This window comes from Pagrus pagrus, assembly GCF_965226575.1.
Source record: "Pagrus pagrus genome assembly, chromosome: 10".
Classification (NCBI taxonomy): Eukaryota; Metazoa; Chordata; class Actinopteri; order Spariformes; family Sparidae; genus Pagrus; species Pagrus pagrus.
This window is the reverse complement of record NC_140194.1, coordinates 1649425-1663288: the sequence shown is the minus strand read 5'-3', so window position 1 is coordinate 1663288 and position 13864 is coordinate 1649425. Positions and strand designations below refer to the sequence as shown.

The 13864-nt window shown below is 44.4% G+C and overlaps 1 protein-coding gene across 1 annotated transcript; it reads right to left on the bottom strand.

Moving 5' to 3' along the window:
• Positions 1-5019: 5019 nt before the first annotated feature.
• On the bottom strand, positions 5020-12315 carry syt8 (synaptotagmin VIII). The gene is made up of 9 exons (XM_084363539.1): positions 12202-12315; positions 8857-9059; positions 8311-8483; positions 8144-8239; positions 7803-7970; positions 7195-7362; positions 6955-7072; positions 6748-6881; positions 5020-5639 (listed from the first exon to the last, which is right to left on the bottom strand). Exons 2-9 carry the CDS (start codon positions 9011-9013, stop codon positions 5403-5405), a joined length of 1251 nt encoding a protein of 416 aa, XP_084219665.1. The 5' UTR covers positions 9014-9059; positions 12202-12315; the 3' UTR covers positions 5020-5402.
• Positions 12316-13864: the final 1549 nt, after the last annotated feature.

The window sequence follows — 13864 nt, the reverse complement described above, 5'->3', positions numbered from 1 at the left end:
TACAACTGCCCTCATGTGCAGCACGATAGCTCAGTAGCGCCCCCTAACGCCCCCTTATGGCTTTTCCCATTCATTTTTTTTCATTTCTACGCCTCGTACTTTATTTCACTAGTCCTACAGATTTAACGCCACAGACTTCACACTCACTAAATATCATCTTCAGACCTTGATGAAGACACCTTGTCAAAAGCTTTTGCCTCTGATATACATATGTATCATGACCAGACGCACAAAATACCCCTCGGCACCGAAACCCTCAGTCCAACAGGAAGTCGGCCACTTTGGTTCACAGCGGCCATTTTGTCATACTTGAAGCCCCGCCTCCTACATGCACATACACTAACGAATTTCGACACGCATAAGTATCGTGACCAAACGCACAAAAAAGCCTCTTGGACCCACAACCTCAGTCCAACGGGAAGTTTGCCATTTTGGTTCAAAGTTGAGATGTTGCCGCCATTTCCACCCATTTCCACGGCTCGTACTTTAATTAACTTGCCCTACAGATTTAACGCCACAGACTTCACCGTCACTAAGACTCATCCTCATACCTTGATGATGAAGAGTTGTAAAAAGCTTTCGCCTACGTTATTCCTGGTGGGCATGACAGTCTGAGCTTTCAATGCTTGGCCACTGTGAGAGCCACGTCAGTGTGTGGTGTGTGTTGGACACAAACTGTCCACTAGGTGGCTACGTTGTGTTGTGGGTCAACCTGATATCAATCAATCAGACGTCATTTATATCGCACATTTAATACAAATACAATGTAGCACAAAGAGCTTCACACAATAAAAGCAAGCACAACAAAACAGAAGTGAAACCAAAAGACACACACACACACACACACACACACACACACTTTCTCTCACACAACACATACATGCATTTCTGACAGAAGCTCACTGAGGCGCTATCTTTCGCTCAGCTATGTGCTGTGACGACAAACATCATCCAGTTTACATTCACAGGCTGTTTTCTCCAAATCACACACTACAACATGACATATAACTGATGGGTGAGCTCTTGGGCCACATAGTGGACAGACTCGCCCTCTGCGTCTGCCCTCCGACGGCGCCACGGCCCGACGTACGTGGGGGGGCGAGGGCCCGTTCACCGCTGCTTGCAGCTTTAATGTAAATACTGTATTTTAAAGGAGCACTCTGTAGTTTTGGGGAAGACATTTTAATCAGAAGACAAAGATCTTCATGATGTCTAAACAAACTAAATTAACAAACTCTCTCTCCATGACTGAATAAACTGAATAAACAAACTGACCTTAAAGTACAACACAATTTATACTGTTTACTTCGTTTATATGTGGCGGACCCTGCCACCTTTAAAGCTTCAAACAGTTTTCTTGGACCTTATTTTCCTCTGAGAACAGCTGGTTTATTCGCTGATGGAGAACGTTTGTATCAGTACCTCATTAATAATGAGTTTGAGTTTCTTTTCCAAAACTACATTGTGCCCCTTTAATGAGCATCAGTAATTGAAATTAAATCTTTAAAGCACTTTTCTTCCAAACAGCTGCAACATTTAACAAAATGAACTTCACATTATTTTTGTTTTCCGCTCTCAGAAATCCATTTTGCACCAAACTCAACAAAACATTTTGTCACGAGAGCAGCTTAAAGAAACAAAAACACATCCATGTTTAAATTTGAGCAGGATCCCTGAAGCCAGTCACATCGCAGCTCTAACGCACTCACCGTGTCGGTGTCGTCGTTGTTCGGCTGTTTCTCGGCGTGTCAGCAGACCGACTGGAGCAGCAGCAGAAAACAATTATCAGGAAGCTGATCTGGAGCTTGGTTTTTTCCCCCTCTTCTTCTTGTGTTTAATTGGACGGCTGGGCCTCTCTCCAGGTATCCTGGTAACCCACCGACCTGCTGATGTCACTGCTCTCCATAATGAAGTGTGTGAGTGTGTGAGTGAGTGCGTCTGCCTTTGTCAATAACCAGGCAGGGAAATTCACAGGCGATAAGAGCGACAATGAGGGAAACGTCTGCCATGCTGTGATTTAAGGCGATGGGGACACACTCAGCTTCTCAGAGGACATTATTGTCACCTCAGTTTATTATAACCGGGATCACTTTTATGGTTTTAGTCCAATTTAGACAAATTTTCCCTTGAGAAACCTAAAATATCACAATTAATGGACGCTGCTTCTCTTTAAGTCTTTAAATGTCTGCTGACATTTTTACAAAACCTTCTTTCCAGGCAGCCGCTGGTTTCCACTTAAAATCATTTCCTACCTTAAAAATGCAAAATTTTAATCCATTAATAATAATGAAAATGAGATATTTTTAAAGGAGCAGGGTGAAGGATTTAGTGGCTTCTGCAGCCGAGGTTGCAGATTGCACATCTCGTCTCACCAGCCACACAGAAGAAACTATGGTGGCTGTTTGAACCACGAAAGGCTCTCTGTAGAGTCAGTGTTTGGTTTGTCCCTTCTGGGCTACCGTACTAACATGGCAGTGCAACATGGAGACATCTGTGGACCACAAAAAACAGCTGGAGATGCTCCAACTTCCAGTGACCAACATCTGCTTATGGTGGCCACAGAAATGGCTGGAGATGTCTCCACAGACTCGTTCAGCAGCCTCGTGGCTTTTAACGGAGCCTTTATCAGCCTGAAGAAACATCTCGTGGTGTAAAGTGCATCAGAGCTGAATGGGTGGGTGAGATATTTGCACTTCAAAGAGACTCCTCGAGCTCCTCGAGCTCCTCGAGCTCATCACTGCTGGACCTTCACCGACCTGCTGCCTCCTTTAAATCTCCCTCTGATACTGACACATGCACACACTGCCTTATTCCAGCGTTTCAAACACTCACAGTTCAATCAAAACTTTAAAAGGACAATATGTCATTTCTTCTGCTCGCGGCTCTCCATCAACACAAAACACAAGACATCTGCAGAGTGTTGTGTGGGGAGGGCTCTGATCCGGAGCCGTTTACCGACCAGCGTTTACAGCTAATGTTCAGTAAAGTAATCTGAGTGTTTGGGCCGAATAAACACGAATGATCCTGCAGTCAAACTGGCTAACACGCCGTTAAACAACAGCCTTTGCTGATGCAAATCCCAAAGCTTTATTCAGGTTGTGTTCAGTCTCCTTGGTCTTGTTTGTTTTTATACATTTTAATGCAGACGTCTTACATATTACATATTTAAAGACAGCAGGAAAAATACAAATGTTTTCAGGGCGTTTACTACAGAGGAAGACTTGTTTTCATGCACCTGTCTTCCATTTTCCACGTCTTCCATCAGACGAGTGGAAAGAAAATGTCTAAAATACACTTTTTTGTTCTTGAGATTTATACATATTATCACATATTCAATGAGAAAATGACTTTTGTTTGCATATTTAAACATAATACTTTTATAAAGTTGTAATGTAAGAATGTAAGTAAGTCTGAATGTCAGTCATCAGTGTTGTCATCTGTAAGTTGTGTTCTCTCCTCTTCACCTGTAGTCGAACAGAAAGAAATGTGAGTTAATCAGCTCGTCTCCGATCACCTCTGGAGGTTTTCTGGACTTGATGAGGTGTTTGGTGGGTGTGCCTCTCGTTAACATGATTGCCTCCTCCTCCAGGTAAAAAGGGATCATATCTCAGCACCAGGTGCTCGCTGAGTGGTGTGTTCGAGTGTTTAATGACGATGAGTCTGATCTCTGGAGGCCTGAAGCAGCAGGACGAGACACCTGCTGAGCTCAGCTTGATTGATCTCAACCTTCTTCTGACGCAGAACTCAAACCTCCACCGGCCCGACATGACGACGAAGACGGTTTCACATCGACAGTTTAAAGTACTTTTACTTTACTCGAGTACTTTTCATTTTCTGCTGCTTCATACTCGACTACAGCTCAGGGGCGGATATTGAACCGTTTACTTGACTGCATTTGTTACTTTTAGGTTTAAAAAGACGAAAATGTGATCAGCAAATAAATTATGATGTCATAAGATAAAACTTTATCTATCACGAGGAGGAATCACAAACTGTTCAACTACACGTACAGTACATAAAGTAGTTAAACAGCTGCGGCATGAAGGTGATGAACACATGAATGCATCTTTATGATGATAAAACTTCTGTACTTTTACTTAAGTAAACATTTTCACGAGGACTTCTTGGGGCGGCTGTGGTCATCCAGTAGTAGGAAGGTCGCTGGTTCGATTCTCCGGCTCCACCGGCTGCTTGTCAAAGTATCCTTGAGCAAGACACTGAACCCAGAGTTGTCCGGCACCTGCATGGAGGCCTCTGCTGCCGTCAGTGTGTGAATGTGATGCTGTGAGGCTGGCAGGTGACTTCACACCGCTGATAGACGGCCGTATATTTCCTGATTCGTTTAGTTTTCCACCTCTCTTCTGGTTTCAGACCACTTCCCTCTCTGCTCCTCCATGTGCTCCCACCGGTCCTGGTTGTTCTGCCCCGGCCTGATTACCTTCACCTGTGTCATCTGTCTCGACCGAGCCGGTGGAGGCAGATCTCCGCCCGCCACTGAGTCCGGTTCTGCTCGAGGTTTCTTCCTGTTCAAAGGCAGTTTTTTTCTCACCACTGTCGCCAAGTGTCCACTCAGGGGGAAATGTTGGCTCTCTGTAATAAATGAATCAAGGAGTTTGGTTCAGACCTGCTCAATCTGGAAAGAGTCGTGAGGTGACTTTTGTTGTGAGTTGACGTTTTACACATAAAGATTGATTGATACCGATTGATCGATTGGCTCGTTTCACTGCCTCACTCAGTATTTACCTTTGTTTCGTTGGTCCTGATGACATCACATCTGAGCAGTATTTAGCTTTATAGTGACAAATCAACTTGAACTTGTGGAGACAGAATATGAAACGTTACAGAAGTTTCCTGCATAAAATAAACACATTTGTTTTGTTGTGGTGCAGAAAGTTATGACACATTTGAAGGTCACAAATCAAAACTACAGACTGACTTCAGCATTTCGGAGGGTTTAATATTTTATGTATTAATATGAGCAGAAGTGTCGTTCTTGTTTTTACCAACAGAGGGCGCCAGAAAGTTTCCAGAAAGTTTTTAATGAGCTGATTTTGTAAACATTTTAAAAGGTGAGTCGATGCTTAAAGTGCAAAAAGTTTATGAACATATCCTGATTTTAAACACGTGTGAACTGATGTTATTCAATCATTGAACATATTTAATACATATTATAAGTTTAAGGGATGAAAAAACTTTTATAAAAGTTTTTTATATGATCTGATCAATCAAGGGAGGAAGAGTGAAGGTTAAAAAATTAAAATGTGATACCAAAATATAATGTAAAATACAAAGAATTCAATCAAATGTAATAATTTTCCTTCCCAGAGGAGAATCTGAGAAATGATCCTCATCATTAAAACATTATTTTAACCTCCTCGTTCTGATTTCCTGCGTGTTTCCCATCAGAAGGGCAGTTTGTTGGCGAGGGGTATCTTCTTCTTCAGGGTCAGGGTGGAGTTGACCTGCTCGGCCGACAGCAGGTTGTGCCACTGAGCGACCGGCCGCCGCGGGTTTGACAACATGTCGGCCCAGTGCCTCAGCTGGTTCCCAGAGGCGTCGCAGCCCAGGAAGATCTTCCCCATGGCGTCGTTTCGGGTCACGGCGTCGTGGTCCCAGACGGAGATCACCAGGTTCACCCTCTGTGGAGCACCAGAGCTTTTAGTCTGATTTAGGCTTTTTATTATAGATAACATCATTAAAGGATGAGTTCACGAAACATTTCTGGAGCTTCACATTGAAACAGCGTTCTCCTAAACAACTGAAGCAGCTGGAGACTTGTTTTAAAACCTTTAAAAACATAAAATGAGAAAAGAGAGAAAACATAAAATGTCTCCACAGCGCTCAGCCGGCAAAATCCACTCCAGAAGTCCTGAGATCCCAAACTGATTTAAAAAGAAGTAAAAGTTATTTAGCTGAAATCTTCACTGTAGCTGCAGTTTGGGATCTCAGGACTTCTGGAGACTTTTACATTTTAAATCAAGTCTCCAGCTGCTTCAGTTGTTTAGCAGAACGCTGCAACTCTGTTTTACTGTGAAGCTCCAGAAATGTTTTGTGGACTACGTGATGATACAGTGAAGTAGTGTAGGGTCATGGGAAAAGAGTGCAGTAGTGAGTCTTAAAACCAGGAAATCAAGTCGCATTTTTGCACTTCTGGTTCCTTCGTCTCAAAGTCTGTGAGCTTTTTTAATGTGTTTTCAGTTAAATGTGTGAAATAAGGTGTGTGGTTACCACAGGCTGAACATATTTACACGTTTCATTCATTAAAAGTCCACAGTTTAAGTATAAGTTTAAGTATTAAGTACTACAGAGGTTGTCGGGGACATTAAACGTCCTCACAGCGAACACGGAGACTCGTCTCCTCACTAGTCCGTCTTTACAGGCCCACTTTAGTTACACACTGTTCTCACTCTGACTTTACAACTCATACATTGATCAGTTTATAGAAACCTGGATAGTAATTGTGCAGTGAGACGCTCAGTGGTGGAGACGTTTAAGTCATGTGACCGTGATGTCGTCTGTTTGTAGCCTAGCATTAGCTTTTTACTGCTACACATTTAATTTACCTTCAAACATCACAGAGTTCATCTGTGGAGATTATCTGATGAACAGAACCTGGAAGGATCAGAAACTTGTGTTTCACAGACGAGGAAATGTTTGAACGTTTTATTCATGTTAAGTTTTGTCTCATTCGACGACTTCCTTCCTCACTTTCTGACGTATCACCTGATCACATGTGTTGACACTCACCTGGATCTGTTCAAACGACACGTCGAAGGTGAAGGACTCGTTGTAATAAGGAGTCAGAGTCTTCTTTTTAATAGACGTCTTCCTCTTCCTCCACTTCCTCTTGTCCAGAGCCAACTGCACCTTCACATACGGATCTACAGACAGCAACAGGATGTTAAACTCATGCAGCCAATCACCTGAAATATCAGACTTCTGTCTCAGCCTGACCTGAACTTCCTCCGCTGTCCATGCTCTTCAGGTTTTTGGCCTCCAGGATCACCACGGTCAGTTTGCCGGCAGTGGGAACGTAACGCAGAGAGAAGCAGATCTCACCCAGGTTTTCCTCCTGCGTCACACAGACAGAACAGAGTCCATACAGAAATCCTTACAGCAGATATCACCAAACAACTCCAAAAACAACATTTCCAAGGATGTTCTGTCTGAAAACATTCTCCGCCTCGTAAACACCTCAAACTTGGCGGGCGCCGCGAGGTCCTGCCACTCCTCGATGACGTGGTTCCAGTCGACGTTGCAGAGCTGCACCCTGAGCTCACCGATGATGTTGTGTTTGGAGAATCTGTTGAAGTCAAACACCTGCATCACCGCCGTCGAGTTCAGCAGGGAGGACTTGGACGTCTGGGAACAGATCGCTCAGGTTAACAAGAAGAAGAAGTAGAAGAAGAAGAAGAAGAAGAAGAAGAAGCATCTGTTTGTTTTAAAGGGTCAGTCCACCTCAACAGAGTTCCTTACAGCCGAAGTGCAGCAGCAACAAACCACTTCATGTTTCATGTCTACTCCAAAGTAGCGTAGCCGCTAACTGCTGCTAACTGAAGCGGCATTTGTTAGTTAGCTCAGTTAGCCGTGCAGCTTGCATTCCGGACTGGGAGCTCAGCGCACCAGGGAAGTGTTTGTGGATTAATGTTAGCACAGGAGCTTTGGACAAGGGCAGGCCGGGGCTAGCTGGTTAGCATGCTACTTCATTTTTTAAACAAAAATTCTGGCCATATTTTACGGATTGCTCCTTTAAGTCCTTTAAAAAAACCTTTAATCTCGAGGAGTTGAGGAGCAGCTCTGACCTGGAAGGTGAACTGTTCGTTGAAGACGGGGTCCAGCGTATTTCTGAACACTTTGGTCTCGCAGGTTCTGGATTTGTCGGGTAGGATGTAGACTTTGACGTACGGGTCGGAGCTTCCTCCCAGGTCCATGGCCTTCAGGCCGTTGGCTTGTTTGATCCCCACGATGAGCTTAAAGACAGAAAACACACAGGGACGGACTTTTAGGTTTGTAGGTTCTGGAGATGAAGAAGAATGCGTGGAGATAAAAAGACAATATTTCTGGTTCTCCGTCGATTTTGATCATTTTTGCTGGAAAGTGTCTGTGAGGGACTCGTCACCTCACTAGTGAGAGGTTGACTCACCTCAGACTGAGCGGCTTTGTACTCCAGAGAGTACAGCAGCTTTCCTCTTTGCTTCTTGGTCGCGCCGTAGTCCACATCCGACACATCGGGCTGAACCTGTCACAGACAAACACATCGGGTTAGACAGACTCCAGTCAGAACTGTGAGCGGTCGTGTCCGGCACTCACCAGAGCTGTGGTGGTTTTTCCGTTGACTCCGTTCAGGTTGATCCTCTCGTCCGTCTTCTTCTGCCGCTTCTTCTTCTTCCCTTTGCAGCAGCACTTTTTGCAGATGCACAGACAGCAGAGCAGAATCAGCAGCGCTCCGCACGCAAAGATGGTGTAGATCGCCCATCGAGGCACTGAAGGAGACCAGACGGGTGGAGATGAAGAGATCTCTTCACAACGACATCCTCAAAATACAACTGGAAGATCTCACTAATCTAGAAACAAGAAGAACTTCCCATCACTCATGTAACGAACCCTCAGATCTACACAGTGACACTTTGGGAGATCCACTGGACTCAACTAGCGAACTGTAACTAAAGCAGGTCGAGACTCCGGCCCTAGCAGCACACTTTGAAGCATCAGTAAGTCAGCAGTTCATTTGCTTCGGTTAAAAAATCGGTTATTGTCTTCTGACTAAGAAACATCCACATTTCTCTGCTCCACCATGTTATATGATGGTGGTGCTGGTGGTGCTGGTGGAGGTGAAGCGGCTGTTTGGTGACTTACGGGGGATCTTGTTCAGCAGGTCGTTGAAGAAGCTGGCGGCGGCGGCGGCGGCTGGGTCGACGGTGGTGTTAGTGTGGATGGTGGTGGTGGAGATGGTGGTGGTTGGTGCATGAGGTGTTGGAAGAGATGAGTTTGGTCGAGACTTGATGAGAGGCATGATGGTGAGGAAGAGGAGGAGGAGGAGGAGGAGGAAGAGAGGAGCTCTGGAAGCAGGAGAAGAAGAAGATCTGAACACAGCGACACGTCACACAGCCGTAAACATCCAATAATTCAAAATGAAGTGTGAGTTTATTCTTCACTTCTGTACGGTGGAATGTACTGTGAATGTTAGAGGAGGAAGAAGAAGATGAAGAAGAAGAAGAAGAGGAAGAAGAAGAGGAAGAAGAGGAGGAAGAAGAAGAAGAAGAAGTGGCACCGTGTCGCTCTGTGCTGACGGTACAGTTGTGTTCAGTGAGTTCTGGTGAGTTGGAGGTTTCTTAACAACAGTGACGTGTGAAATCAAACAAACATCAGCAGCGTCAGACTCTGACATGCCTGAGTGGAGACTCCTGCTGCAGGCCTCCACCATGAACAAACAGCAGCAGCCTGATTCACACTCTGATAACAACACTACACTGTCGCTGTGTGAGACAGGCCTGAGTCTGATCCTGAGTCTGATCCTGAGTCTGATCCTGAGTCTGATCCTGAGGCTGATCCTGAGTCTGATCCTGAGTCTGATCCTGAGTCTAAAACCAGGTCTAACAGCCCTTTAAAGACGTGTGAACTTTCAGGCAGGAAGGCTGAAACACAAACACTCCACATGCTGCTGCTGCAGGAGGTCGTTCCTCCTGACTGGACGACCACAGCGCTCAGGTCTTAATTCAGAAAGTATTGTATGACCAAGTTAAGAAGGGGTGAGTAAGTATTACACTGACAGAAACGAAGAAGAAGAAGAAGAAGAAGAAGAAGAAGAAGAAGAAGAAGAAGAGGAAGACTCAAGAAGAGGAACTGTTATTGTGAAGAATCCGAACAGACTCTGGATGAGACAACAGGCTCTTCTGTCCGTCTCCAGAGTTTCACTTCTGTTTCTGAATCTAAACCACCAGAAAGGTTTGTAACAGCAGGAGCGACAGAGAGGAAGGTACGACCACTTCCTTCATGGTCTCGCCTCTAAGTGTGCAGATCTTACAGACAAACACCAGACTGGATCAAGTCAGAAGTCTCAGTCGGTCCACATCAAGAACTTTACGACAGAAAACACAACGCTCAGTCGTCCTGCTGATAAATGTCTCATCATAACAAGCGTCTCATCAGTAAAAGCTGTAAGAGAGTTATTTACTCACTAATGATGAGTTTTATAGAAATGTCGACATCCCTACCGGCTCCACAAAGTGCCTCTGCTCCGTGCAGCTCAGGACAAAAGGAGTGGTGTTGGAGAAGGAGTGAGGAGGAAGGAGGTGACGTCCTGCAGAGAGTTTTCCTAAAACAACCAGCGAGTGTTTGATCAGGGAGAGGAAACGTCTCCTCCCTCCATCTCCATCCATCCTGTTTTCACTGTAATCAGCCGCAGCAGGCCGTCTGAGGCAGGTTTCAGTCCGGCTCAGAAAATTAACTTCCTGCTCTGAAGCCTCCATCTTTACTCAAACGTCCAGATGGAAACACAGTGCAGCCCCGAGGAGGTGAAGCCTGAGAGCTGACGTATGTCATACAGACATCAGACATCACATCTCCAGAGAGGAAGAAGCATCATCACATCCTCTCCTCAGATCAGCTGCTCTGTGAAGAAGAAGAAGAAGAAGAAGAAGAAGAAGAAGAAGAAGAAGAAGAAGAAGAGGAGGAAGAAGAAGACTTAAGAAGACGAAGAAGAAGAAGACTCAAGAAGAAGAAGACGAAGAAGAAGAAGAAAAGGGAGAAGAAGGAGAAGAAGAAGAAGAAGACTCAAGAAGAAGAAGAAGAAGACGAAGAAGAAGAAGAAGAAAAGGGAGAAGAAGAAGAAGAAGAAGAAGAAGAAGACTCAAGAAGAAGAAGAAGAAGACGAAGAAGAAGAAGAAGAAAAGGGAGAAGAAGAAGAAGAAGAAAAGGGAGAAGAAGAAGAAGAAGAAGAAGACTCAAGAAGAAGAAGAAGAAGACGAAGAAGAAGAAGAAGAAAAGGGAGAAGAAGAAGAAGAAGAAGAAGAAGAAGACTCAAGAAGAAGAAGAAGAAGATGAAGAAGAAGAAGAAAAGGGAGAAGAAGAAGAAGAAGAAAAAGACTCAAGAAGAAGAAGAAGAAGAAGAAAAGGGAGAAGAAGAAGAAGAAGAAGAAGAAAAAGACTCAAGAAGAAGAAGAAGAAGACGAAGAAGAAGAAGAAGAAGAGGAGTAAACCTGTAGCAAGATGGCTGCCAGGCGAGAGACCGCTGTCCGAGACTTGAACAGGTCTTCTTTGGCCGTCAGGATATTGATCAGCTGTCTTTGCGGCAACAAACCACGTTTGTAATAAGACATCTGTGTTGGTGGAGTCACTGCAGCTGTGAGAAACTGCATCAAAAACTCAAATAATAATAAATAAATAGATCAATCAACCGATCGATCAATCAATCATGTGAAGTGAACGTGGGACTGGAAATGGAGAAATAAAAGAGTCAATAACAAACAGAAAAGTGAGTTTTCTGGAGAATATGAGAAAAGAAGGAAGAAGGAGGAAGGAAGGAGGAAGGAAGAGGAGGAAGTGGGGGAGGAAACAAAAATGAGCTCAGAAGAAATGTTAGAAAACTCGACGGACGGACGAGTGAAAGTGTGTTTCATGTTTCTGGAGAACAAACGAAACAAACGTTCACGCGGCCGAAGCTCAAACAACCAGAACCAGTTCTCACATCAACACTGACACAAGCACAAACTGTGAAACCAGCTGTGAGACGTTAGAGACGGCAGAGACGTCAGAGACGGTGTGACAGGGACACAACAGAGGAGACAACAGAGGAGACAACAGAGGACACAACAGAGGAGACAACAGAGGAAACAACAGAGGACACAACAGAGGAAACAACAGAGGAAACAACAGAGGAGACAACAGAGGAAACAACAGAGGAGACAACAGAGACAACAGAGGAAACAACAGAGGAGACAACAGAGGAAACAACAGAGGACACAACAGAGGAAACAACAGAGGAGACAACAGAGGAAACAACAGAGGAGACAACAGAGACAACAGAGGAAACAACAGAGGAGACAACAGAGGAGACGACAGAGGAGACAACAGAGGAAACAACAGAGACAACAGAGGAAACAACAGAGGAAACAACAGAGGAGACAACAGAGGAGACAACAGAGGACACAACAGAGGAGACAACAGAGGACACAACAGAGGAGACGACAGAGGACACAGTACCTGAGTGTGACGACGACTTGTTTCTCTTCTTTTACTTGAATCTCATTTCTTCTCCTTTTGTTCAGGCGGCTGTTGAAGCTGGTCCTCTGCTGTTGAACTTCAGTCGGCCATCTTCAGCTCTTAAAGTGTGACAGCGTCGACCTGCAGCAGCCACCACACCTGCTGAACACACACTCACACACACACACTCACACACACTCACCTGCGTAGTCAGTGATCAAACAGAGGTGGAGTCGCTGCTGCTGAACTTCAACTTATTCAAACATGTCTTCAACCTGAACAGGTGTAACGAGACTCACTCTGCGCTGCCTGCTTTCATTCATAACACCTCAGATTTATGGGTTTATGTTCTGGAGACACGAGGACGCTTTACACAGCAGGATACAAACAGAGACACAAACTCAAATTAAAGCAACATTATTGAACTTCTTTACCTCAAGGGTCATCCAACGTTTCACAGCTCACGTCTTGGATTTTCTTGAAAACCATCATGTTGCAGCTCCTCATTTTATTCACGACACCTTTAAAAACACCCTGCAGCTGCTCTCCTACAGTCACACGTTAAAGAAACCACCCTGCAGGCCGTCTTGTGACAGTCCCCCTGTGATCTCACATCAAACTGCTCGATGATGGAAAACGTTATGATTGTACTTTTTAAATCATTTTGCAGTAATCAACCTGAACCTGTGTCAGGTGGGATTACCCCGGCAGGCTCAGACTGTGATATAATAAACAGTGTGTGCGTTGAGCTGAGGACACACAGACAGGATGACATCACCTGCAGTACATGTCTACTTCAACACATCACAGTCAGGACGTAGTGAGTTTTGTTTGTAGTTAGTGTCTACAGTATTGTCACAGACCTGGGATCTGTATTTAAAGCGCTCAGAAGCTGTAGGGGGCGCCAAATCACACAAAATATCAATTCCTACATAATGCTGCTGATCAGAGATCAGAGGGGCCACGTGAGATGTGCCATGAATCAAATATATCATCAGGAATTAAAAAGATAATTTTCCAAGTCAAAACAGTTTCAGTTCGTCATGAATAAATTAAAATCTCTGTAGTTTTGTGTTAAAGCGCTCAGTGAACTACATCGTCTCATCAACACCAACATGGAGCCGACTGGGCTCAGAAAAGATACAATAAATCTGCAGTTCTGTGAGAGGAGAGCTGGTTCTGGTTCAGTTCTGTGAGAGGAGAGTTCACAGACTCGCCATTCAAACATCCGTTTGCAGCGAGCATCCATGTTTTTCTGGGACGCTTTTAGATTGAAATTCAGACATCTGACTTGCAGTGGAACGAACAGGTCCCACTGTGGTCCACCGGAAAGGGACGGACTTGTGCTCTCTATTTGCCTCGAAGATGTGGTGAAGTAGAAATGTAAAGCAAAAATGGAAATACTAGAGTAAAGTACAAGTCCTGTGAAATGTATAGTGCTCTGTATTTATCCTCCATGGATAAAAAAACAGTCCACACCTGAAATATACAGCGCTGTTTTTATCCTCCGTTTTATCTGAGTGAATTAATCCTGAGAATTAATATAGTTCATTATATTTTTATACAGTTACTGAATGTTGGAGTGAATGTGAAGCATTATAAACAGGTGGAAACACTTGATGCTTTTGGGGTTTTACATTTCCTTTATTGTGTTATGAAGCAT